The sequence below is a fragment of the Gasterosteus aculeatus genome, chromosome 4 (assembly GCF_964276395.1).
Source record: "Gasterosteus aculeatus chromosome 4, fGasAcu3.hap1.1, whole genome shotgun sequence".
NCBI classification, from domain to species: domain Eukaryota; kingdom Metazoa; phylum Chordata; class Actinopteri; order Perciformes; family Gasterosteidae; genus Gasterosteus; species Gasterosteus aculeatus.
This window is the reverse complement of record NC_135691.1, coordinates 956,947-978,522: the sequence shown is the minus strand read 5'-3', so window position 1 is coordinate 978,522 and position 21,576 is coordinate 956,947. Positions and strand designations below refer to the sequence as shown.

Below are 21,576 nucleotides of genomic sequence, written 5' to 3'. Positions count from 1 at the left end.
ACAATTTCCTGAAAATATCATGCAGTCCAAGTGAATCTTTTACGGAACACCTAAAGGAGACCCTTTCCTAGTTTGGAGAGGTATTAGAGGAGGTATGAGGAATATACACCTGTATATGAGACAACAAGTAGCATATGATGTACTCCACGATCTGTGATTCACGCTGCTCCTCATCCTTTGGATTCACAGTGTTCGAGTTCACCTCGCGGTCGCGCCGTCGCATGAAATCCAATCATCGACTTTCGCGCCAATCCCGACTAGCCGGGCGGAAGTGTGTGGAGTCACGTGACCATTCAGACGCCTGTAATTTTCGCGCCACCGCGGGAGCCCGCCTCTCCCCGTTGAAAGAAGCAATCCTATTGGACGCTGTAGACGTCAGCCTGGCGCCACTTTTTGCACCGCGAAGAACCGCGAGCTGCATGAACACTGGTCTCCGGTACAGCGAAGCGGTTAAACGGTGTTTCTGGGCCCCCCTCGGTCCTTTTCGGTACTCGGTGGTCGTTATTTCACCCGAGGGTCCACGTCTGCAGCCATGGCTCGTAAGGATTATGCGGCGGAGAAAGGTAATGGGTGAACGTAACTCTCGCGTGACGGCATGGCAGCAACAGGTCGGCCCAACTTACTTCAATTTGAGCGAAGCGCGAGCTCCGCGTCTCTGGTTGGAAACGCGGGCCAGATGTTTATCACGTGGTGTGCTGATCTAAACGCGCTCGATGTGTTGATTTAGTGCCGCTACGAAGTTTTCCGTCACTGCGCGTTACAGATGCGGGCTCACTTAGCGGTACCTTTTTTTTTTTAGACCACAGCCCGGCAGTTGTGCGCGCCGCCGTTCAATCGGCCTGCGCCGACGGTAACGCTTTTTTTTAACGCCTTTGTGAGCGTTTACCGGTTGGTGACGTCACGCGGTGACCCGGATGCAGACGTTTAAACAAAGGAGCAGGCGGGACGCTGCAGGCGCGTGACTCTCAATAACTTGCACACAGAGACGAGTTGGTGGAGGCCGACGCGGTGTCCTCGTAACGTTATGTTTATTTTACAAATTCCGCATGCGCTTAAAATATCGACACACAACACAACAACAAACACGGAGAAGCTCGTAAAATTGGACACTTTAAGTTGTGGTGTTCTGTAAATTCTCGTAAACTCAACAATACAAGTTGTTCGGTCAAGCTGAACATCACCGATCAACCATGTTTCCCCTTTTACAGGCAAACAAAACAAAGGCTCTGTGGCTCATCACCGTAAATCCAGATGCTCCTCCACCTTCTGCAGCGTCACTAGCTGACGTCACGTTAGCATGCTAGCCGCTTAGCTAGCTCTTTAGCGGTCCTCCAGTGGGCCAAACGTCAATATTAAATTGAGTTAACGTCAAGTTAGCTGGTGAATGTTTGTTTAAAGGTCGCGTCGAAAGGCGCATCGAGGAGTTTTTACCCGTTCAATAAATTCCCACTTTGTTTATTATAAAAGTTCAACATCAACGCTCACATGTTAACGCTACATTGTTTGTTTGTTGTATTGGTTGTTATTGTATTTGTTGGACATTTGTAACCGAGCGCGAGCCTTCAACTCCGGTTATTTATATTTTATATCTTATTTTAGTTCATTTTATTTAAACCCCTCCAACAAGTAAGCGATTTCCCAATCCGGTAATTGCGCTAAATGTGCAGTCGAGGTGGTACTTTGTGTTGCGCAACCCGTCTGAAACGTGTGTTATTGATGTAACTTGAACACCGGGCCGCGGTAGAAGATGGCTGGTCTGAAAACAACAGCCAGGACTATTTAACGAGCGCAGGCGGACGCGGCGCGGAGGGATACCGGAGTGACGAGGCGCCAAAGCCATGTGCTGCTTTGTTTACAATAACACCGTCCGACTCGGGAAGATTAAACCCGAGCTGCAGATTCTCCGCGGAAGCTCAAAGTAAGCGCGGCGTTCGTCCGCCGGGCGGCCGGCTTTGCGCGCTCGTTGCGGGGTTCGGATCCGTCGGTAGTCGCGTCTCTTTCGGGAAGTGAGGCGGTATTTTCTCAAAGGGGGGAAAATGGACCCTGAAGTGCGCGCGCGCCTGTTGTTTAACGTCGTGCTGCTGACGGCGCCGCTCCTCCGGGTCCGGTGGTCCCGGTGGTCGGGGCTCCTCTCTGGTGGCCGTAGTGACTCATCGAGATTACAGGAGGCCATGTTGCTCAACAAAGGGGGTCGTCGCGTTAGCTCCCGCTTCTAGGCCCCACGCCGACGTGCTGATGCTGCTCCTGCAGCACCTTCAACGTCCAGGCAAAAGAAAACGCCAGCGGGCAGTCGGTTCTGTCGGTGAACGCAAAGTTCCGGTGAGGTCCACCATGTGGTCGGCCTGTTTCTGCTGTGAAGTGATGCACACGTTTTTGTTTTGCAGAGAAATGCAAACGGTTCCTGCAGGAGTTTTACTCTGAGGACGACAACGGGAAGAAAGTGTTCAAATATGGAGCTCAACTTGTAAGTGTGCTGAACCCTGGATGTGTATCTTTTAAACTGTGTCTCAATGTTCTCCACTCAAGGGTGAGACTGACATCATCACACTTAAGGGGAGAAGAACCAGTCAGTAAATTAACTCTCTCTGTCCCGTTGAACAGTCCGCTCTGGCCTCTGCTAAACTACATTTAGAAACGCGCGTCTTAGGGGTCCATTGTTGTTGGCGGGGTAACGAAGGGGCTCCTCGCTGATCCACCCTGTGCCTGCAGGTGGCCTTGGCCCACAGGGAGCAGGTGTCCATCTTTGTGGATCTCGACGATGTGGCTGAAGAAGACCCGGAGCTGGTCGAGAGCATCTGTGAGAACGCCAAGCGCTACACGGGCCTGTTCGCCGACGCCATCCACGAGCTGCTGCCAGAGTACAAAGAAAGAGACGTGCGTGTGCATGCGCGCTGATTCCGCATGGCTTTTAATCGAATGTCGGTTTATTTAAATGGGACGTACCAAACTGTTTTTCTTCTATCCAGATTGTTGCCAAGGATTCTTTGGACGTGTACATTGAGCACAGGCTGATGATGGAGCAGAGAGGTCGTGACCCCGCAGACACCAGAGACGCTCGTAACCAGTACCCGGCTGAGCTCATGAGGAGATTGTGAGTTTGATCTAATGAACGTATCCGTATTATTGGAGTTTACGCTGCGTACTTATTGTCGTTCCTTCTCTCAGTGAGCTGTACTTCAAGCCTCCCACGACGGCTAAACCCAAAGTGGTGCGAGACGTGCGAGCGGAGAGCATCGGGAATCTGGTGAACGTTCGAGGAATCGTGACCCGCGCCACCGAGGTCAAGCCGATGATGGCGGTCGCCACGTACACGTGTGACCAGTGTGGTGCAGAAACCTATCAGCCGGTAAGATTGGCCGGACTGAGGCTGCTGCATTGTGTGTGTGTGTGACTTTAGCAGGTGTCCCTCACTGCGCGTTTACTTCTGTCCTTCAGATCCAGTCTCCCACCTTCATGCCCCTCGTCATGTGTCCCAGCCAGGAGTGTGTCACCAACAAATCCGGAGGTCGACTCTACCTGCAGACCAGAGGCTCCAAGTTCGTCAAGTTCCAGGAGCTGCGTATCCAGGAGCACGTGAGCAAGCTGTGTGCGATGAAGCGCTCCCTCGCGGCGGCACGACGCGCCTTTCTGACGAGTTTCTCTCCGCTGCCCTGCAGAGCGACCAGGTGCCCGTCGGGAACATTCCACGCAGCATGTCCATCTATGCCCGCGGAGAGAACACGCGCCTCGCCCAGCCGGGGGACCACGTGGCCGTCACTGGGGTCTTCCTCCCTCTTCTGCGCACAGGCTTCAAGCAGGCCACCCAGGTGTGTGTGTGTGTGTGTGTGTGTGTGTTAAACAGTCAGATTCTAATCAAGGACGAGAGCTTTTTTCAAGTTGGTGTGGAAATGTTTAAACTGATTTTGATTTTGGTAATTTCAGGGCCTTCTGTCAGAAACGTACCTGGAGGCTCATAACATCACACTCATGAACAAGTCGGAGGATGATGAGCTCGGCAATGACGATCTAACTGAAGAGGAGCTTCGCGGCATCACAGGTGTGTGTGTTTGTGTGTGTGTTTGTGCGACGGCTGGACTTTAATACCGTCGCTGCATCAACCTGACGATGCCTCTCATCCGCCGGTTGTTGTGTGTTGCAGAGGAAGGCTTCTACGAGAAGCTGGCTGGCTCCATAGCACCAGAGATCTATGGCCATGAAGACGTCAAGAAGGCTCTGCTCCTGCTGCTGGTCGGGGGGGTCCAACAAGCCCCCAAAGGCATGAAAATCCGAGGTGACGACCGGCTCCAGCAGCTCTTTCCCTAAGCGGTCCGATCGGGGCCGCTGCCTCCTGTTGAACACGCTAACGTGTGTTTTATGAGCTGCGTGTAATGCTGAGCAACCCCCTCACGGACGAAGCGTTTCGTTTCATTTTGTGTCTGAAGGCAACATAAACATCTGCCTGATGGGGGACCCCGGAGTGGCCAAGTCCCAGCTGCTGTCCTACATCGACCGCCTGGCTCCTCGCAGTGAGTGCTGCTCTATTCGTTAAGTGCTGGGACGTTGACTTAAGTGTGATAATTAATCCCCCCCCCCCCCACGCCGTCAGGTCAGTACACAACGGGCCGCGGCTCATCTGGCGTCGGCCTGACCGCCGCGGTGATGCGAGACTCGGTGACCGGGGAAATGACTCTGGAAGGCGGCGCCTTGGTGCTCGCCGACCAGGGCGTCTGCTGCATCGATGAGTTCGACAAGATGGCCGACGCCGACCGCACAGCCATCCACGAGGTGATGGAGCAGCAGACCATCTCCATCGCTAAGGTGCGGCGGCGGCTCGGGGTTTGGATTCCTCCGGAGAGAGGCGTTCGCGTCGAACCTGCGTCTCACGTTTCTCGCGCTCTTTCCCCCCCCAGGCGGGCATCATGACCTCCCTCAACGCCCGCTGCTCCATCCTAGCAGCGGCCAACCCCGCCTACGGCCGCTACAACCCCCGCAAGACCATCGAGCAGAACATCCAGCTGCCCGCCGCCCTGCTGTCCCGCTTCGACCTGCTGTGGCTGATCCAGGACAAGCCGGACGCCGACGCCGACCTGCGTCTGGCGCAGCACATCACCTACGTCCACCAGCACTGCCGCCAGCCCCCCACCCACTTCACCCCCATCGACATGAAGCTGATGAGGTGAGGATCTGCCTCCAGTTGACAGATGTGGGTCCAAAAGTAGCGACTCGTTTGAAAGCCAGATGTGGGATGTGAACCCCGCAGGCGTTACATCGCCGTGTGTAAGAAGCGGCAGCCGGTGGTCCCCGAGTCGCTGGCCGACTACATCACCGCCGCTTACGTGGAGATGAGGAAGGAGGCCCGAGTCAGCAAAGACACCACCTTCACCTCCGCCCGCACCCTCCTGTCCATCCTCCGCCTGTCCACGGCCCTGGTGAGCAACGCATCTGGTCCCCGCTTGTCAGTCAAAATGAAGCGTCGTCTTTCTGAGCACTGAACGCCGTATTGGTCCCACTTACACCCGAGTGACTCGTCAGGTTCATCAAGTCAGATGATCCTCATTGTGTGATAAAGTGCTTACAGTGCAGGTAGTGATGCTAACCTGGACTACTGCAGTGTGAGCACTTCCTTCACACGCTGGGCCGAAGATCTCCAGTCAACACCGCGGGGGGGCGGGCGGGGGGGGCTCATCAGATGCATCGTGCACATTTAAACGGTTCCTGGTCCCGGGGTGGTTTTGTGCTCCGCTGCCTCCGGCTGCCAAAAGTGCTGTTTGTGCAGGTAGCATTCATCCACCTACTGCAGGAGCAGCACTTCAGGCAGACGGGCGGGCGCCGCGCCGCTCACGAGACGTCACCGCCGCCGGGGAGCCGCCGCGTGCGAGTGCGTCTGACCCTGACCAGCTTTGCGGGGTGGGCAGTCAGCCTGCGTGTAACGAGCAGCTGTGCAAACCCATGCAAAACTGACCATGGCCAGAACCGTCCACCCGCGCAGAACGCCACGCCGCTTCGTCCGCTTCCTTTCGACTAGCCGGTGTTGAGAGGCGGAGACTTGGGCAACTGCCGGCCTTCCCAGAGGGCATTGCACTTGTCTCGGTCTGACAGTGCCGGCACAGCGCAGCCTTTGTGACCCCAACGAGCCCGAGGTCCACCTGAGGTTCCACCGTGAGCCGCGGTTCCTCCACCTGTTTTCATCAGCTAGTGTCCCTCCCCCCTCCCCCCCCCACAGGCTCGCCTGCGCATGATGGAGACGGTGGAGAAGGAAGACGTCAACGAGGCCATGAGGATGATGGAGATGTCCAAGGATTCGCTACAAGCCGACAAGTCCAGCGCCACGAGGTCGGTGACGGCGTCCGTTTAGCGCTGAAGCCCCTTTATGAGACGCTCGTGTGTCTCTTGTCCCGGAAGAAGCCGTAAAATGTCTCTTCATGGGGCTTTTAACCAGTCAGGACTGTGGCTGTTTGAGGGGCAGTAAATTCACACGAGAACAGACTAGTTTGACAAATACTTTCACCCTTTTACTGATCCTGCAGCCTTTTGGAGGCTCAGTTTCCAAACAGTGAAGAACGAACAGGACAGGAATGTGATTGGCGGCTGTCAGACGCGTCAAACCATCGATTCTGACTTTTTTCATGCTCCATTTTCAACGTTCACTGACTCTGGACTAACGCACGCCCTCTGAATTCCCTCCCCAGGACTCAGCGCCCGGCCGACGTCATCTTCTCCCTGGTGCGCGAGCTCTCCACGGAGGGCGGGGCGGGCCGCGGGGGGGCCGGCGGCGGCGGCGTGGTCCGCATGGCCGAAGCGGAGCAGCGCTGCGTCTCTCGGGGCTTCACGCCCGCCCAGTTCCAGGAGGCGCTGGAGGAGTACGAGGAGCTCAACGTGTGGCAGGTGAACCAGGCCCGCACGCGCGTCACCTTTGTCTGAAGTCACCGGGGGGGGCGGGGCTTCTTCCCGGGGGGGGCGGGGCGTGTTTCATCCTCCTCCGTGTAACGCGCGTCAAGCGGAACCTGACATTTTTTGCTTCCTGTTGTGTAAATATGTGCGTCGCGTTTGTTTAGAGCTTCTTTGACATTTCTGTACATTTACGCCGTGTTGTGATTGTTAATAAAATAAAGTCCTGGTTAAACTTTGTGTCTCGCGTCTCATTCCTTCCGTAACCTGCTGTGCTCGTAAGACCCGTTACTGCGGTGATGAAACCAACCCGTGTTCTCATTAGTTTGTTCATGTGAAGTCAGCAAATCTGAACGTCGTTCAGCGCTTCACTGACTGAACGAACAGTTTACACAGAACTACTGTGAAACGTCCAAGTGCAGCGCAAAGACTCTTAATCTGAACTATTTAATCCGGCACTTTATTCTGATTCATTTCGTACCGACAGCCGAGCGAAACTCATCCGTTTCCACACTTCAAAGCAGCTGTTAAACAGAAGCAGCTGTTCTCTGGGTGGAAGTTTACAGCCGCTCGGCTCCTCGTCTTGGCGTTTTACTGTTTTCTGGGCAGTTATTTTGTGAGTAGGCAGCATTCTGCCCCCCCCCCCCCCTCCCCTCCCAGCAGGCGAGGCTTTCCCTCCAGACTCGTTTCCATTTGAAGTCTGTTCTTTTATGACTTTGCAGCTCAAACATCCAGTTTTTTTTTTATTCCTAATTGGCGCCAAAGGCCACGTATTAAACAAAGAGGTGGAGGCCCATTGGCTGGGAGGTGATGTTTGAGGGGGGGGTCTCGTGCTCAGAGGTCTGTATTTAACACGCTCCGCTGTGTTGGTGCAGTGAAGACGCTTCCTGAGGACGGTGAGTCAAACAAACTTAGTACCTGTCTAATATACGTCTCAGTAGTATTTGTACGTTAGTACCTGTACTTTTAAAGTTGTCAGCATTCATTTAGATTAGTTTTCTTTTACATTTTGTCTCACTGACCACCTCAGTGTGTTTTTGCGTGAGACTCAGGACGTGGCCATGTTTGCGTCACTGTGGTCGCCGGGGGCCCTCTGCTGCCTCGTGTTGCTGCCAGGTACGTTGTGATTCTTCATCGCACAGTAATCTGCCCAAAGCGAGATGATCAGCCTCCACTCTGCTGCTGCTCCTGCAGGTCTGCTGGAGACCAAATCGGTTCCAACCGGCGTCCAGCAGGAAGGTGGGTGCACATGTGAATGAAGCTAATTAAACCCCCCCGAGACGAGTCTGAGCTGCATCCCCCCCCCTGTGAGCAGAGGTGCAGCCCGTCGGCGACGTTGGAATCGGCCCAGAAAAAGCCAACGGCTTCCTGAGTCACTCCAGGCCCAAACGCAACGCGGAGCCCCGCTGGTACCGAGGGAACCCGGACTTCCAGTCGTACTACCGCTACTACAGCAGCATCGGGCACACTGAGGGGGTGGGCGCGCGCACACACTCCTGACCTGTAGTAGTGAACATTACATGCGTGTCGTCATTGAAGTGCTCGAGCCGTTTGCTTCGTCCTTCCAGATCTACGAGATCGACAAGCTGCGGATGCTCTACCAGCAGATGAGGTACCTGGAGAACACGTACGGCCCCGACGCCGCCTACTACCAGAGCAAGCTGGGGCTGCCGGGGGCCGCGTGCGACCCGGCCACCGACAAGAGGTGCAAGATCGCTCCCCCGCCTCCAATGAAAGGGGTCCCAAAGCCCACAGAGCCCCCAGCGACCCCCCCTCCCCCCCCAGCCATCTCCCAGGCCGACGTCCTGTACCTGTGCAACAGGAAGGACCCCCTGTGTAAGCCCCACATCGTGTACCTGCCCAGCGGCTCCGTGCCGGTGCTCTGCGACCCCCGCCACTACCCCCACTGCACCCCCCGCAAAGCCCCGGCTCCCGCCGTAGCGGCCCAACCTCCCCCCCCGCCGATGAAGTCCGCCCCGCCTCCCCCTCCCCCCCCGGCTCCACCGGTCCTCATCAAGAAGTCTCTCCCGGCCCCCCTCCGCTTCTTTAAGGGCATGGAGTACGACTGTGACCCTTACTGGGACCCCGATTGTCTGGTCGATCACCCGCCCAGACCCGTGAAGGGGGCGATCGCGCCCCCCCCGCCTCCACCGCCCCCACCTGTGGTGGTGGAGGAGGAGAAGAAGGAGCAGCCAGCTCCCATCAAGACGAAGGTCAGCGTGTACCCGTACTACTACCCGATGCCCTACAACCCCATGGACGACCTGTACGACCCCTCCCGCTTCCAGTACCCACAACCCCCTGCTGCAGACGAGCCGGCCGAGTCCGGCCACAGCCAGTGAAGCCCCCCAGCGGGTTTTACCTTGAATCAAACAGACTAAGGGGTTGTAACGCGGACTCAGTTGATGACTGTTAATGATTTGATGTATTTGCATCGTAACTGTCCAAGTTTATACTTTCAGTCAACACGAGACAATAAACATCTGTCCAATGAGCATCATGTTTTGACTTGTTCCTTTCTGTCGTCCTGCACCTCTTAAAACATTCTGCACCTCGAGCCACACTAGTAAAGTAAAGGGGGGGGGGGGGGGGGTCTGCATTTAATGCCCATTAAAAAGCCGACTGCTGTTTGGCCCCACCGATCCGGTCTGTAATCAACCAGCAGGAACACGAGTTCAAAAGACGACAATAAACCTGCAAACACGCACACGTCTACACACTGGAACGTCTGACAAACAGTCACTCAAGTACAACGTCGTGTACAACACGTAGTATTACTTTGTAACAGGTCTCGTACTTGATTTTAAACTTCCAAGCAGAAGTGTCTGTTTTTGGCATTAAAGTGAAAAATAATGTGCGTTGTTCATCGATGCCAAAATATTAACGTCAGTCCGTCAGACGTTGGTGCTACATAGTATTACATTTATGTACATATATAATATGAAGGCTGAAGATGCTTTCTGACTAGATTCTTTATCCAACATGCTTCCATGACAGAAATACATATTTTTTCAACATGCTACACATTCACTTCTTAAGTGTATGTCAAAGGACGGCATAACAATATCATAGTATAGCATGTTTTTTCTTTTTTACAAAGAAATACTGTACAATTCCACGTATAATTATCTTTTCATGCTGTGAGACGAAAAAGAAGAGTACAAGTCCAATGAAAAACAATCGGCGCATCATTTATTACAGACAGCAACATGAAGCGATGAGACAAACGGGGTAAAATATAACGTTCATGTAGAGTGGATCATTTTCAGTTTCGCATGTTTGTACACATTTGTGTCATTAGGTGCTTTTCGTCACTTGAAAACAGTAAACTGGTTTGAGAAGTTACTGCAGAATTTGTTTTAACGAACCAAAAGCACCAAGAGTTCCTCAGAAGAAGAGTCCTCTCATCCTGCGGCCGATCCCCTGCCGGTCGTACAGGACGTTGAACTTGTTGATGAACTGGTTCATGCTGTTGCAGGTCTTGGTGATGGTGCCTAAGTAGGTCATGAGGCCCACGTCGTTGCATTGCTGCAGAGGAACAGAAGGAGCTTTCAACAAATCACCTCCCAATAAGAACGAACAGACATGCAGAGAGTAGATATTAAAAACACCGCCGGTGCTTAGTTCTGTAATTCGATGATCATCATTTCAAACACGAGGACACAAACTTTCCACTAAAACAGACGCTGCGGCGCCACGGATGTCTCCCTGGGATCGCGAACAACCGTTTACTAAATAATCACCCTGGTGGTAAGAAAACAAACTACGTGCTTCAGGTTAGCAGACGCAGACACGTGTCGGCCAACATGCACACGCATCGAGGCGCGAAGGTGCACAAGGCTTCCTTACATCGTAGAAGTCCGTTTTGAATTTGATGGTACTGAGGACCGGCAGCCTGTGGCAGAGGGCGTTGGCTTCTCGCAGGATCTCGTGGTTAAACGCCACCTCGCCTGCGGGACGGAGAGAAACCGGCTTATGAAACGACGACACCAGAAGAACGTTGTAATCGTGGAGGCGTGTTGAGGGGCCTCCTTTAACGGTGCAGACCAGAACATCTGTTTCCACAACTTGTGTTTCACGTTTCTGCCCTCAAAGCCTCAATTAAAACACGCCGCCGGCCTCTTACCCGACTCCACGGCTTTGACGTACTCCAGGATGATCCTCACGCGGCTGTGGAGCATCTTGATGGCGCTGTGCTGAGCGATCAGGTGTTCAGCCACTGACCAAGGAGACGCAGGTAAGACACACAGAGAAAAGGACATCTGGTCTGACTGCGTGTTGTCTTCATTTAATATTATCATACGGGCGGATGAGATCCAGCGTTCTGATTGGTCGAGAGTGAGTCATGAGGGGCAGATTACTGGGCGATGACGTACAGCTGCTGTTCACGTTGACCCAAGCGTTCCGTGTGACACTCTGGATTTTCACATTCTGTTCGGAGTTTGAGTCTCACCTGTTGAGTTTTCTCCAGTGCCAGTGGCGGTCATTCGAGCCACGTGGTCGACGCCGATTCTCTCCGCTTCCTCCGTGGCCAGCGTGTACGTGAGCTCGGCGAACAACATGGTGGCCTAAACGGAGAAAACACTCTAAGAAAACACCGACAACTCGACGCGAAGGGAAGCGCGGACGATGGCGCCAAACAGAGGGATTACCTCGCCGTTGATGATGTCAATCACAGATTCATAAACACTGACAGGAAGCTGGAGGACAAAGGGACACATTATTTAAAGCGGCGTCTGAATACACAGTGGTGGCGTTTTCTCAGGGACGCAGAGGACTCACGTCTGTGTGCTTGGTCAGTGGGTTGAGCTTGAGGAAGAGGGGGCTCTCGATTATTTCACACACCTGGCAGAGGAAGAGGAAAGTAAGACCTCCAAAATCACTATTTTCATTTGATCAACAGCAACCAAACAGTAGGTTAATTAACTAATTCCATATGAATGGCATTGATTGTAATGAGATTTCTCAGATTAACAGGCGGAGCGTTTGTTGTTGTGAGCCGGTTCGAAGCGGTCGACTCAGCGACGGAGCAGCTGTTGCTCGACTGTTTACCGACGCGTGACCCCTTTAACTTGTGCCTACCTGCTTGTGAATGTGGATGTCCAATGCATCCGGGGGACCGCCGGTGGTGTACCAGCCCAAGAACTCCATCTCTTTGAAGACCTGTTTAACTGAGGCACAAAAGGACAGCTGGAGCGTTAGTTAGTTAGTTATCAGTAACTCAAATCGATTGGTTCCTGCGTTTCACGGACGCCAGACAGAATAGAGCTTTATCGTCGCCCCCATCAAAGTCAAACCACTGACATTGTTCCTCCTTGGTGTAGTAGTACTCCTTGTCAATGTGCACCCGGTCGTCTACGGTGTGAGACAGCAGCTCGAAGGAGTTCATCACCTCGATGTTTCTTCCCTCCTGCTTCCCGATCATGGCGCCGATCACTGCGCGGGACAAAGACACACGCCGCTGAATCACGACCTGCGGCATAAACGCGCTGTTACTGCGCCGTCGCCCCCCCCCTCCCAGCACGCACCCTGCATGGGCCGGCCCTCCTGTGAGCGGATGCGTATCCAGTGGTCGGATATGTTGAGGATGACCAGGGGGTGTAAGGCCACGGAGACGCTGCCGGTGAGGCCCGCGGCCATGACGCTGGGGCTGGCTGCAGGGACACAGAGACAAGGAGACGGGCGCCATCGGTCAGCGGTCGAACCAGCGGGTTAATTAGTACGTTAATTAGGAAAACAATATTTATCATAACACATGCAACGGAAATGAATGAAAATAAAAGACGTTTGCCGATGTGATAATATATGGTTTGGTCACATATCGCGAACGAGGACATTCTCATTGAGTTAATGGACGAGATGATGAATATAACAACAGGTTTACAAAGACAAGCGAGACAACATGAAGAGATGATTTATCATCAGTCGTGTTCCTACTCAATACATCGCTCTTTCATTTAGCAACACCTTCATTTGCATTGTTTATTTGTGGATGTGCATTGAATACACGTTGTGATTCTTTCATACAAGCAGCATTGACGCAACAAAAAGACGTCAAATCAAATTATCGCGGGATCGATATATCGGTTCATCACAGCCTAATGAAGATCTGATTGTTGTCATAACTAATCAATGCTTTTCTTAAACAACAAACACTGGACACAAAGCCATACTGAACATAAGATAAGCGATGAATTGGTTGACAGCTTCATGAGCGAACGTTAACCCGTTAACTCGTTAACCCGTTAACTCGTCTACCTGCCACCTTTGACACCTGCGAATCCCCGCCGACACCCCGCGCGACCGTCTGCGCACACGTGCATGTTGATATCAGACAGAAATGAGGAGAAAAGGGAGAAACACTAACCGGCCCCGTCCACTTCCATTCCGCCGCCATTGCTGGTCGCCATCTTGTCCGGTGAAGCGCGCACGCGCAGTCAGGTGCTCCCCTTACGGACGTTAGGTGGTAGTGTAGCTTCGTAGCGTGTGTTTTAAAATAAGCTTCACCACACAAATACTGTCCGAAATCTGACAGGTGTTTACGGAGAACTAGACCTGAAGGTAACCGAGCCGCGCGGTGTGGAGGATAAATGATCGGATCTGTTTTTAGCGGCAAACTGTCGCTAGGAACAAAAGTGCGCGGCGGTTTCCTGGGGACTGCTAATGAAGGCGCAACCCGGGTGCGTCGCGATATGAGTCCGGGTCCATGGTTGAAATAGTTTTGTTTACAAAATGGATGAATTTAAAGCCTGTGACCTGGACTACTTTCCAGAAAACATTTTAATTGACGTGTTGGCGTATCTGAGCGTCCGAGAACTCGTCCGAGCCGGAAGGTAAGCGGAGTTTAACTTCATCGCATTATCTGACCGCGACTCGTCTCGTGAAATAAAACCCGCTTTATTCTCCCGTCGCACAATGAAGTTGCTCGCTGTGTTTTGCGGTGTCATTCAGAGTGTGTAAGCGATGGAAGCGGCTCGTCAAGGACCAAAGGCTCTGGAGGTTTGTCGATCTGACCGCATGGAAAGGGGTAAGAACGTGCCTCTGAATGTACCGTTGCGCCTTGTTTGGTTCTTGTGTTATTTGGGACCCCCCCCCCCCCGCTCCTCGTGCGCGTCAGACACGTGACAATCGTACGAAGCCCACTAATCACACCTCAACCAGCTGTTGTGACTTGGAGCGAGCGGGCGTATCTCTGGAATCACATCACTGACCGGTCTGGATGCTCTCACCTGAAAAGAGCAGCATCCACGGCGTGGAGACACGTGTCCACATGTCCAATGGAGAAAAACGTCTATTTCTCAACCTATTGCACGTGTAAATATGCACCCGTTATGCATTTCTAGGGTTTAGATTGTATTGCATGATGGTTCTGTATGTCCCTTAACACATGCATGGGCTGTCCCATTGTTTGTCAGGTGACATCCCGCATACTTTGGCTCCTGCTGCGTCAGTACCTGGGCTGTGGACTGAGGTGTCTGCGGTTGCGTGGTTTGCTGCTGTCGGCCAGAGGCGGCACCTTTCTCTCCGAGTCGTGGCTCAAAGCCTTGTCCACAAAGTGCCCTCGCCTCAGCAAGCTGTACCTCCTGCACGCGGACTTACGGAGCCTTCCCAGTTGCCAGCTGCTGCCGGCGTCTCTGCAGGTGCTGGAGCTGCGTGGCTGCGAGCTGCCCCGTGAATTTTTCAACCAGACTCTGCCTCCACCGGCCCGCTCCCGCGAAAGAGCAGAAGCCACATCCAGTGCCGGCGCTCAACAGCAAGGGAGGCACCGGAAAGGGAAGGCGCTCGGCTCTCCGTCCGGCGTCGGTATTGGGAGGTTAGTCCTTAATAACGTGCCGTCCTTCACGGACCAGCATCTGCAGAGTCTGACGTCGTGGGAGCGGCTCAGCCGCTTGGAGCTGCGCGACACCTTTCGCGTGACTGCTAACGGGCTCAGGAGCTGTGCTGCCAAGAGCGGCGTCTGTGAGGTGGAAGGCCTTTCCAGGCTCAAGTTTCTGGAGATCGGCATCACTGGGCGGCAAGGTTACCAGCTACAGATGGCCTCCCTCGGGCTGGGCGCCGGATGGCTGGGACTGGAGGAACTGAGCCTGGGGGGTAAAGAGGTGGGGCCGGGCCTGCTCTGTGCCAGCCGCCTGAAGGACCTGAAGTGTTTGTGCCTGTGGGCCTGCACGCTCAGCGAGATGCAGGTAGTGCGGAGCTGCAGGATGCTCCGCGGGCTCAGCCGGATGGAGTTTTTAGATGTGACCTTCCAGCCTAAGCAGGGCCCACCAGTCCTGGAGGGGGAGGGGGGAGGTGGTGGGGGAGGTGGAGAAGAGCCGAATAATGAAGAAGCTGTAGTTGCCGCAAACAGCAACGATGAGAACAACACAGTAGACCTGAACGATCCCATTCCGAGTTTGCGTCGCTCGCTGGCCGTCCTGCTGCCGTCCTGCACTTTAGTTTTCACCAATTGCTCCGTTCAGACGAGTGCAGACTAAATGTGCTCTCTGCTTCTGGTAAATGCAGAATGCGCATCCTTCATGGCTACCAGATGTCACTAATTCATCCGAGTCTTCTGTGGATGTGAATCGGATATTTAGACCTTTTATGTCAGCAACATTTTTTTAAAAGGACCTATACTGGGAGAAACATTTGAAATGAAGTAGTTCATCTTTTCCTCTTTTAAGACCGCTTTCTTGTAAATTTTCTGAACTCAACATTCAAAGCAGAATTTATTTCAACTGTCATCTGAGATCCTTGGCTTGTTAATAATTACAATAATGACATAATATTCAGCACCATACATTTTTTTATATGTCTGTAATTTTGGTAGTGAAAATATACTTTCAAATCCTATTTCTTCAGACTTTGATGAAATCTTACTGTTAGTAGTGCTGAATATTGTGATGTAGCACATTTTTACTCCCATGTATGAAATGACCAGGCGTGATGTATATTGGCTATTTCAGCAAATAGAAAAACACCAAATTACTTTGTCACACTGAGGATAAATCCTCTTTCCACAAAGCGACCTTGCTGTTGGATTTACAGCATTTGCTTTGGAAAAATGTATATTGTCTCTCGGTGTAAGTATTGTGTTCAAGTCTCACGGTTGTTGAGCGGGCAGGCTCGCTTCAAAATGCGTCGCAGACACGCAAAGAAATACGTTTCTCAACAATAAACAAAATATGGAGCAGTCAAAGCTCGACTAGAGACGTTACTGAAGCGCGCTGCTCGCAATGAGCCACCTGCTTCCTGTTCCTTCGCCACAATGTAGACAAAAAAATATGTTGTGTTCCGCGCAGGAGTTTGACTTTGTTACAGAAAAACGGCACAATACATTCAAATGAGTCTTCAGTAACTTATTACGTTTTAGTTTTTCCTTTATTGTAAGTTGTAAAATGTATGTTTGTTGTATACATGGAAAATCTGTGTCACTGATGTGAATTGAACTTAAGCAAGCCAAACATTTGCAGTTAAAACCTCTTCATTTCTAGAAATAAATGAGTTTTCAATAAAGCTATTTTAAACAAACCATCCTAAGGTAATATTGCCTTTTTTGTTTTATTGCATTAAACTGTTGCATAATTCTATAATAAACTTAAGATCTCTTTTAGACTGATGGACCCATTTCTCTGCCTGCGGATGTCAACTTGTGTGCCCTTTCTGAATGAGAAAACATATGTGACAGTTTTGGGCTATTACGGAACTTTTCATTTGTGTTTATCGCACTTCTCTGATCTGCAGCTAAAAGTATTTTTTCATCTATCAAATATCAATATATTTGACAAGTGAGAAATGTGTACACAATGTTTCACAGTTAATTTAAACTGTCAACCAAACTGGCCGATATTTGCGTTACATTGTCACTAATTACCTTTTTTCAAAAGTAACTCATAATCGGGAGGTTATTTTGGATCAAAGACGATATTTGATGGAATCAGAAGCATAAACGTATTTGTTCCACTATCTAAGGAGACGTAAAGTTATCTGTCCGAGGATGATGAAGACAGCAACACAACAGAGACCACAGCAGCCATTGCAGAAGTCTAGGAAATGAGGGCGGGTCTACGTCATACTAACGTGGTGTGAACCAATCACACGCTTCCTCTTTCAACAATCGTGGCCAATGGGAGCCTTCTTGTGCGCAACACACGGACCAATCAGGATCAGCGTGGGTAGCTTTTTGAAAACGTTGGCGGCCGAAGAAGTTCAAAATAGTAACAGCTTTCTCCACTTAAACGTTATACTACAAATCTCCACTACAATGCAGGTAACGTTCTCTTGTCTTACTGTTTGATGGATAAATAACATTGAGTAACTGATGAGTTTAACGCAGGATTCGTTTTTAGCGCAAATCGTATTGTTTCAATAGAACACACATTTGAGCTAACTAATTAAGCTAACCATAGCGGCGCTACCTTTCTAAGCTAACGCGGCATGACGCCGTGTTATAAAGAGCTGTAGAAACACGGCATTTCTACGGGAGTAACTCGCAGACTACCATGTCGTTTATTACACCCGCTGCGAGGCGATGTGCCGACGCGAACCGACCCAAACAGGCCTTCTGAGGCGGCGTTAGCCGAACGTAGCGTTAGCTTAATGACGCCACATAGAATAATACTGGAACTGATCAACATGACAGCCCTTCTGCGTTAACGTATGGCCCTTTTTTTAATGATATGTAGTATTATGTGGTCGTATTAGGACGTCAGGTAACGTTTGTTGAAGAACTAACGAGGATATTTGTAAGGCTCACTTTACAAACCATCCACCTGCATTAATACCGTTGAGTGAGCTGCAAACCAGTAAGAGCCCCTCTAAAGTCAACACGATCTCTTACAAGTCACAAAGAAAGCGGTTGAGCCCTGACCCTTCATTCTGCTTTAATAAAGGATGAATCTCTGTCCATATATATATATATATATATATATATGCAAATGTTCAGTGCCATTCTGCTGAAGTCTGAACTTTAAGAAAAGACACAAAAGATCACATGTACATTATCAGTTGTATGTATTTGTTTACAGAATAAGGAAAATTATGAGCCCAGGAGTTTCCAGCGACCGGTAAGCTGGTAATTGTAATAATTTGACAGCTGTCTTACAGCAGCATTCTATTGTCAGTATTTTTACCTCCACTGACGCCAGCATTGGCAGATCTATATGTAGAAATTAAAGTGTTCACTATTGGTTTAAAACAACAACAATATGAATGCTTCTCTAAATGTTTGCTTCTGAATACCAGTTTGCAACGCCAAGCATGTTGTCAGGCCCCCAGCGGGTTCAGGTGAAGCCACGGACAGAGGTGGACAAAAACGCCATCACAGGTAAAATCACACTCTGTCACACACCACGGGACGATTACCTGTTTGGGTTGATTTAAAAAATATGTTTTCAGGCCCTGGGAGGGAGTGTGTTGGCGCATCCTCCAGTGCAGCATCAAAGTGAGTATATTGTATTGTCTGTCCGGCTTCCATACAGCAATGAACTGACGTCATTTTTCAACATTCAAGGCTTTTTATTGACTATTGAACTAAGCTTCAAATAAATGTCTTCATATTTCATGATGTCTTTGCCTCAAGAAAAATAAAACAGATCTAGAAACTATTTATATTAATTTGATTTTGATGCTGCTGGTCATGAATGTATATTCTAAGACGAGCACATTTGGGGAATTTTTAAATGATTATATCCATTTTTTTTTTTTTTTTTTGACTTCACTAAAATACCTTTCCAGATTTCAAATTTTAGTGTTTAGGTTTCAAAGTGTAAACGCTTCAAACTATTTGTACTTTCATACATTTGAAAGATTAATATGAGAATATCAATCTTTGTACTCCATCAGAAAAGTCTCCATCGATGACTTTGACATCGGCCGACCGCTCGGGAAGGGCAAGTTCGGTAATGTCTACCTTGCCAGGGTGAAGAAGCTGCAGTCCATTGTGGCGCTGAAGGTGTTGTTCAAGTCACAGATGGAAAAGGAGGGTGTGGAGCATCAACTCAGGAGGGAGATTGAGATTCAGGCACATCTCAAGTGAGTATCCTGAAATATTACTAACGTGAACATTAATCCTCTTCCAAGGATTCTTCGTGGCATTCTTAGCGCTGCTTTGAGCGACATGAAATCTGCAGAATATTTCTCTGTATCGAGATAACTAGATGCTGCATTTACTGAAAACATTCTCTGCGTTTGTGACTGCGCAGCTCTCACACATGCAAGTTATCAGGGGAGACGCGCCCTCATGTAGCAGACTGCTCACCCATAGCGTTTGTGTATTTTGTGGGGCAGAATATTACTATGGTACCAGAATAAGGCATCTATTCCACTTCAATGTACCCAACTTGCTGAAGATGCCGACTTAAAATGTTCTTCACTCAGTTTTGGAAGCAGTCTTGATGCTGCCTAGACAAAAATTTGTTTTCTCCTCAGACACCCAAACATTCTGCGCTTCTACAACTATTTCCATGACCGGAAGAGGGTCTACTTGGTGCTTGAGTACGCCCCGCGCGGTGAATTGTACAAGGAGCTGCAGAGATGTGGAAAATTTGACGACCAGCGTACTGCCACAGTAAGAGCTCCTTATGCTTTTAAAAGATAACCTTGTAATCGTGCGCTTTTGTTTTAGTAAATTAACTGGGGCTGCAACTAACCATTATTTTGATGATCGATGAATCCGATACAAAAACTGCATTAAAAAGCTTTCATTTTCAACCCTTTATTCTAAAACGGAACTGCAAATTCGCATTGCAAAAATACTTCAGAAAGTGCAGGTTGCTCCTTGAACATATTTATAAAAAATAAAGAAAAATACAAATCAGAAAGTATTTGTTTTAACTTCAGAACTTGTTCTACACACTCCCATGTTCACTTATTATTCGATAAATTATTACCATCATTGTAGTGCAAGTTAAGTAAATTTAATAATCGTTTTTTATCAATTTCATCGATTCGTTGTTCGCAGCCCTAAAATTAACATAGTTTGTTCATTGTAATCAGAAAATCGTCACCTGGGTTCAAACAGCAGATTGACAGCTGGTATTGATGTGGTATTTTATCTTCAATTTTGTTTTGAAAATATTTGTGTGGTCCAATGGCCACCTCCTTTTATATTTCCAGTACATGGAGGAGATATCTGATGCACTAATGTATTGCCATGAGAAGAAAGTGATTCATCGAGACATCAAGCCAGAGAATCTGCTGTTGGGCTATCGCGGGGAGCTAAAGATTGCGGATTTTGGTTGGTCCGTCCATGCACCATCTCTAAGGTGAAGAACTGAAGCAGCATAATGTCAGGAGCCACTCTGCTCTGTGTAACACGGCCTGATGCTGCTGTGTCACGTCGCTCTTTGCTGGCCCGCCTCATTTCTTTGTTTTGAACCCATCCAGGCGTCGTACAATGTGCGGGACCCTGGACTACCTGCCTCCAGAGATGATTGAAGGCCACGCCCACAGTGAGAAGGTGGACCTGTGGTGCATCGGGGTTCTCTGCTACGAGTGCTTGGTCGGCAACCCACCTTTTGAAACGGCGAGCCACTCGGAAACCTACAAAAGAATTATGAAGGTTTGTGGAAGCTGGGTGTGTTGGTGCAGGATGTGCATTGATGTCCAAATGGCTGTTCTCTGACCGGTCAGGGGTCTGCAGAGTTCTAACTCCATCACCGTGGCTCGCTCGGAACCCTGACCGGGGTGGTGCAAAAAAAGTACCTGGTACCAGGGTTGAGCACAGCCGAACTGTGCAGTGGACATATGGCATCATTTACCCGATTGACATACATGTCAATCGTTTCTTATAAGCTTTTCTTTTTTTAAGGAAAGTTTGTGACAAACATTTGTCTGAATGTCCAGACTCTCCCACAAGCCTGGTGGTATCAATGCTATCAATAACCAAAACTATGTCTCTGCAACAGCTAACCGATCAATTCCTGTCAGTTTCTCCTGCACCACCATGTTCACCTTCTTTAATAAACTTTCTGATCTAATCTAATCTAATCTTTCTGTTTGCAGGTGGATTTGAAGTTCCCTAAAACCGTCTCCGACGGTGCCAAGGACCTGATCACCAAGCTGCTACGCCACTGCCCCACGGACCGCCTCTCACTGCAGAGTGTCATTGATCACTCATGGGTGCGCACCAACTCCCGCCGAGTCCTGCCCCCCATCTGCCCTGGCAAGTCCTGAGCTCCTGCCTGCCGCCTTCCCCCGGAGGGCTGTTTTTATCTGTCCTCCACAAGAGACTTGGCCAGCATGTTTGGGTTCACTGCCGTGGGCTTCAAACTGCCATTATTCTGGCACCTTTTATGATGGGTATGACTGTGTACCTACTTTTTTTATTATCGTACAGTGTGATGTCATCGTCTCTGGTATGTTTTGGTTGATTTTATTTTTTTTGTGTGTGTGTGTCTGTGTTTTTATTGCTATTTCTTCTCTGGCTCCTTTTTCTTGTTTTACGGACACTGTTGTAATTTGGGATTTCTGCAGCGGACGGTCTTGAAGCCAAAGTACTACTGTTAAACTGAGTAAGGTGACCGTGTTCTCAAACAGTTTAAGATGAGAGAGCCGGAGTGGTTTTAAATTCCCTCAAGCTGTTCCTTTAATTTCTAATAAATATTATAAAATGATTTGTGGGCATTTAATGAGTGATTATGTAACTATTGGTGTCATAAAATAAGACAGGATCGCGATAACTTTAAAAAGTTAAAATACCTTTATTTGGTTCTTGACAGCTTAGAATTG

The 21,576-nt window shown here is 50.0% G+C and overlaps 5 protein-coding genes across 7 annotated transcripts; 4 read left to right on the top strand and 1 right to left on the bottom strand.

Moving 5' to 3' along the window:
- The first annotated feature begins 295 nt into the window (after window positions 1-295).
- On the top strand, window positions 296-7,102 carry mcm7 (minichromosome maintenance complex component 7). Of its 2 annotated transcripts, none has more exons than XM_040172726.2 (15): window positions 296-563; window positions 2,385-2,464; window positions 2,710-2,874; window positions 2,967-3,091; window positions 3,166-3,346; window positions 3,436-3,573; window positions 3,657-3,806; window positions 3,922-4,036; window positions 4,139-4,270; window positions 4,422-4,505; window positions 4,586-4,797; window positions 4,890-5,155; window positions 5,240-5,408; window positions 6,203-6,312; window positions 6,669-7,102. In XM_040172726.2, the coding sequence occupies exons 1-15, from the start codon at window positions 533-535 to the stop codon at window positions 6,898-6,900; spliced, it is 2,190 nt and encodes a 729-aa protein (XP_040028660.2). In that variant the 5' UTR covers window positions 296-532; the 3' UTR covers window positions 6,901-7,102. The 2 variants fall into 2 exon arrangements, with proteins under 2 accessions (XP_040028660.2, XP_040028662.2); XM_040172728.2 differs by lacking the exon at window positions 296-563 and adding an exon at window positions 1,713-1,918.
- A 564-nt stretch (window positions 7,103-7,666) lies between these two features.
- On the top strand, window positions 7,667-9,362 carry and4 (actinodin4). 2 transcript variants are annotated; one of them, XM_040172732.2, is made up of 5 exons: window positions 7,667-7,763; window positions 7,898-7,983; window positions 8,062-8,106; window positions 8,183-8,343; window positions 8,436-9,362. In XM_040172732.2, the coding sequence occupies exons 2-5, from the start codon at window positions 7,929-7,931 to the stop codon at window positions 9,207-9,209; spliced, it is 1,035 nt and encodes a 344-aa protein (XP_040028666.2). In that variant the 5' UTR covers window positions 7,667-7,763; window positions 7,898-7,928; the 3' UTR covers window positions 9,210-9,362. The 2 variants fall into 2 exon arrangements, with proteins under 2 accessions (XP_040028666.2, XP_040028665.2); XM_040172731.2 differs by lacking the exon at window positions 7,667-7,763 and having other exon boundaries at window positions 7,787-7,983.
- Window positions 9,363-10,032: 670 nt separating this feature from the next.
- cops6 (COP9 signalosome subunit 6) lies at window positions 10,033-13,546 on the bottom strand. Its single transcript, XM_040172733.2, has 10 exons — window positions 13,235-13,546; window positions 12,396-12,521; window positions 12,172-12,303; window positions 11,950-12,038; window positions 11,650-11,712; window positions 11,520-11,567; window positions 11,321-11,435; window positions 10,994-11,086; window positions 10,717-10,817; window positions 10,033-10,395 (listed from the first exon to the last, which is right to left on the bottom strand). Exons 1-10 carry the CDS (start codon window positions 13,275-13,277, stop codon window positions 10,255-10,257), a joined length of 951 nt encoding a protein of 316 aa, XP_040028667.2. The 5' UTR covers window positions 13,278-13,546; the 3' UTR covers window positions 10,033-10,254.
- LOC120817005 (uncharacterized) lies at window positions 13,320-16,377 on the top strand. Its single transcript, XM_040172729.2, has 3 exons — window positions 13,320-13,700; window positions 13,819-13,894; window positions 14,283-16,377. Exons 1-3 carry the CDS (start codon window positions 13,600-13,602, stop codon window positions 15,339-15,341), a joined length of 1,236 nt encoding a protein of 411 aa, XP_040028663.2. The 5' UTR covers window positions 13,320-13,599; the 3' UTR covers window positions 15,342-16,377.
- Window positions 16,378-16,977: 600 nt separating this feature from the next.
- On the top strand, window positions 16,978-21,461 carry aurkb (aurora kinase B). The gene is made up of 9 exons (XM_040172730.2): window positions 16,978-17,116; window positions 17,874-17,912; window positions 18,091-18,172; window positions 18,244-18,289; window positions 18,691-18,879; window positions 19,276-19,414; window positions 19,963-20,111; window positions 20,233-20,407; window positions 20,851-21,461. Exons 1-9 carry the CDS (start codon window positions 17,111-17,113, stop codon window positions 21,019-21,021), a joined length of 996 nt encoding a protein of 331 aa, XP_040028664.1. The 5' UTR covers window positions 16,978-17,110; the 3' UTR covers window positions 21,022-21,461.
- The last annotated feature ends 115 nt before the right edge of the window (window positions 21,462-21,576 follow it).

What these genes read in the sequence shown, in the direction of transcription:
- mcm7 (XM_040172726.2), top strand. Translation starts at nt 533, where the DNA reads ATGGCTCGTAAGGATTATGCGGCGGAGAAAG. An exon ending in GCTTCAAGCAGGCCACCCAG is followed by an intron (nt 3,807 to 3,921) that starts GTGTGTGTGTGT and finishes TGGTAATTTCAG; the next exon opens with GGCCTTCTGTCAGAAACGTA. An exon ending in ATCGACATGAAGCTGATGAG is followed by an intron (nt 5,156 to 5,239) that starts GTGAGGATCTGC and finishes TGAACCCCGCAG; the next exon opens with GCGTTACATCGCCGTGTGTA.
- and4 (XM_040172732.2), top strand. Translation starts at nt 7,929, where the DNA reads ATGTTTGCGTCACTGTGGTCGCCGGGGGCCCTCTGCTGCCTCGTGTTG. An exon ending in CTGCCTCGTGTTGCTGCCAG is followed by an intron (nt 7,984 to 8,061) that starts GTACGTTGTGAT and finishes CTGCTCCTGCAG; the next exon opens with GTCTGCTGGAGACCAAATCG. An exon ending in AACCGGCGTCCAGCAGGAAG is followed by an intron (nt 8,107 to 8,182) that starts GTGGGTGCACAT and finishes CCCTGTGAGCAG; the next exon opens with AGGTGCAGCCCGTCGGCGAC.
- cops6 (XM_040172733.2), bottom strand. Translation starts at nt 13,277, where the DNA reads ATGGCGACCAGCAATGGCGGCGGAATGGAAGTGGACGGGGCCG. An exon ending in GGAGGGCCGGCCCATGCAGG is followed by an intron (nt 12,304 to 12,395) that starts GTGCGTGCTGGG and finishes TGTCCCGCGCAG; the next exon opens with TGATCGGCGCCATGATCGGG. An exon ending in TTGACATCATCAACGGCGAG is followed by an intron (nt 11,436 to 11,519) that starts GTAATCCCTCTG and finishes TTCTCCGTTTAG; the next exon opens with GCCACCATGTTGTTCGCCGA.
- LOC120817005 (XM_040172729.2), top strand. Translation starts at nt 13,600, where the DNA reads ATGGATGAATTTAAAGCCTGTGACCTGGACTACTTTCCAGAAAACATT. An exon ending in GAACTCGTCCGAGCCGGAAG is followed by an intron (nt 13,701 to 13,818) that starts GTAAGCGGAGTT and finishes GGTGTCATTCAG; the next exon opens with AGTGTGTAAGCGATGGAAGC. An exon ending in ATCTGACCGCATGGAAAGGG is followed by an intron (nt 13,895 to 14,282) that starts GTAAGAACGTGC and finishes ATTGTTTGTCAG; the next exon opens with GTGACATCCCGCATACTTTG.
- aurkb (XM_040172730.2), top strand. An exon ending in CCAGGAGTTTCCAGCGACCG is followed by an intron (nt 17,913 to 18,090) that starts GTAAGCTGGTAA and finishes TCTGAATACCAG; the next exon opens with TTTGCAACGCCAAGCATGTT. An exon ending in GGACAAAAACGCCATCACAG is followed by an intron (nt 18,173 to 18,243) that starts GTAAAATCACAC and finishes ATATGTTTTCAG; the next exon opens with GCCCTGGGAGGGAGTGTGTT.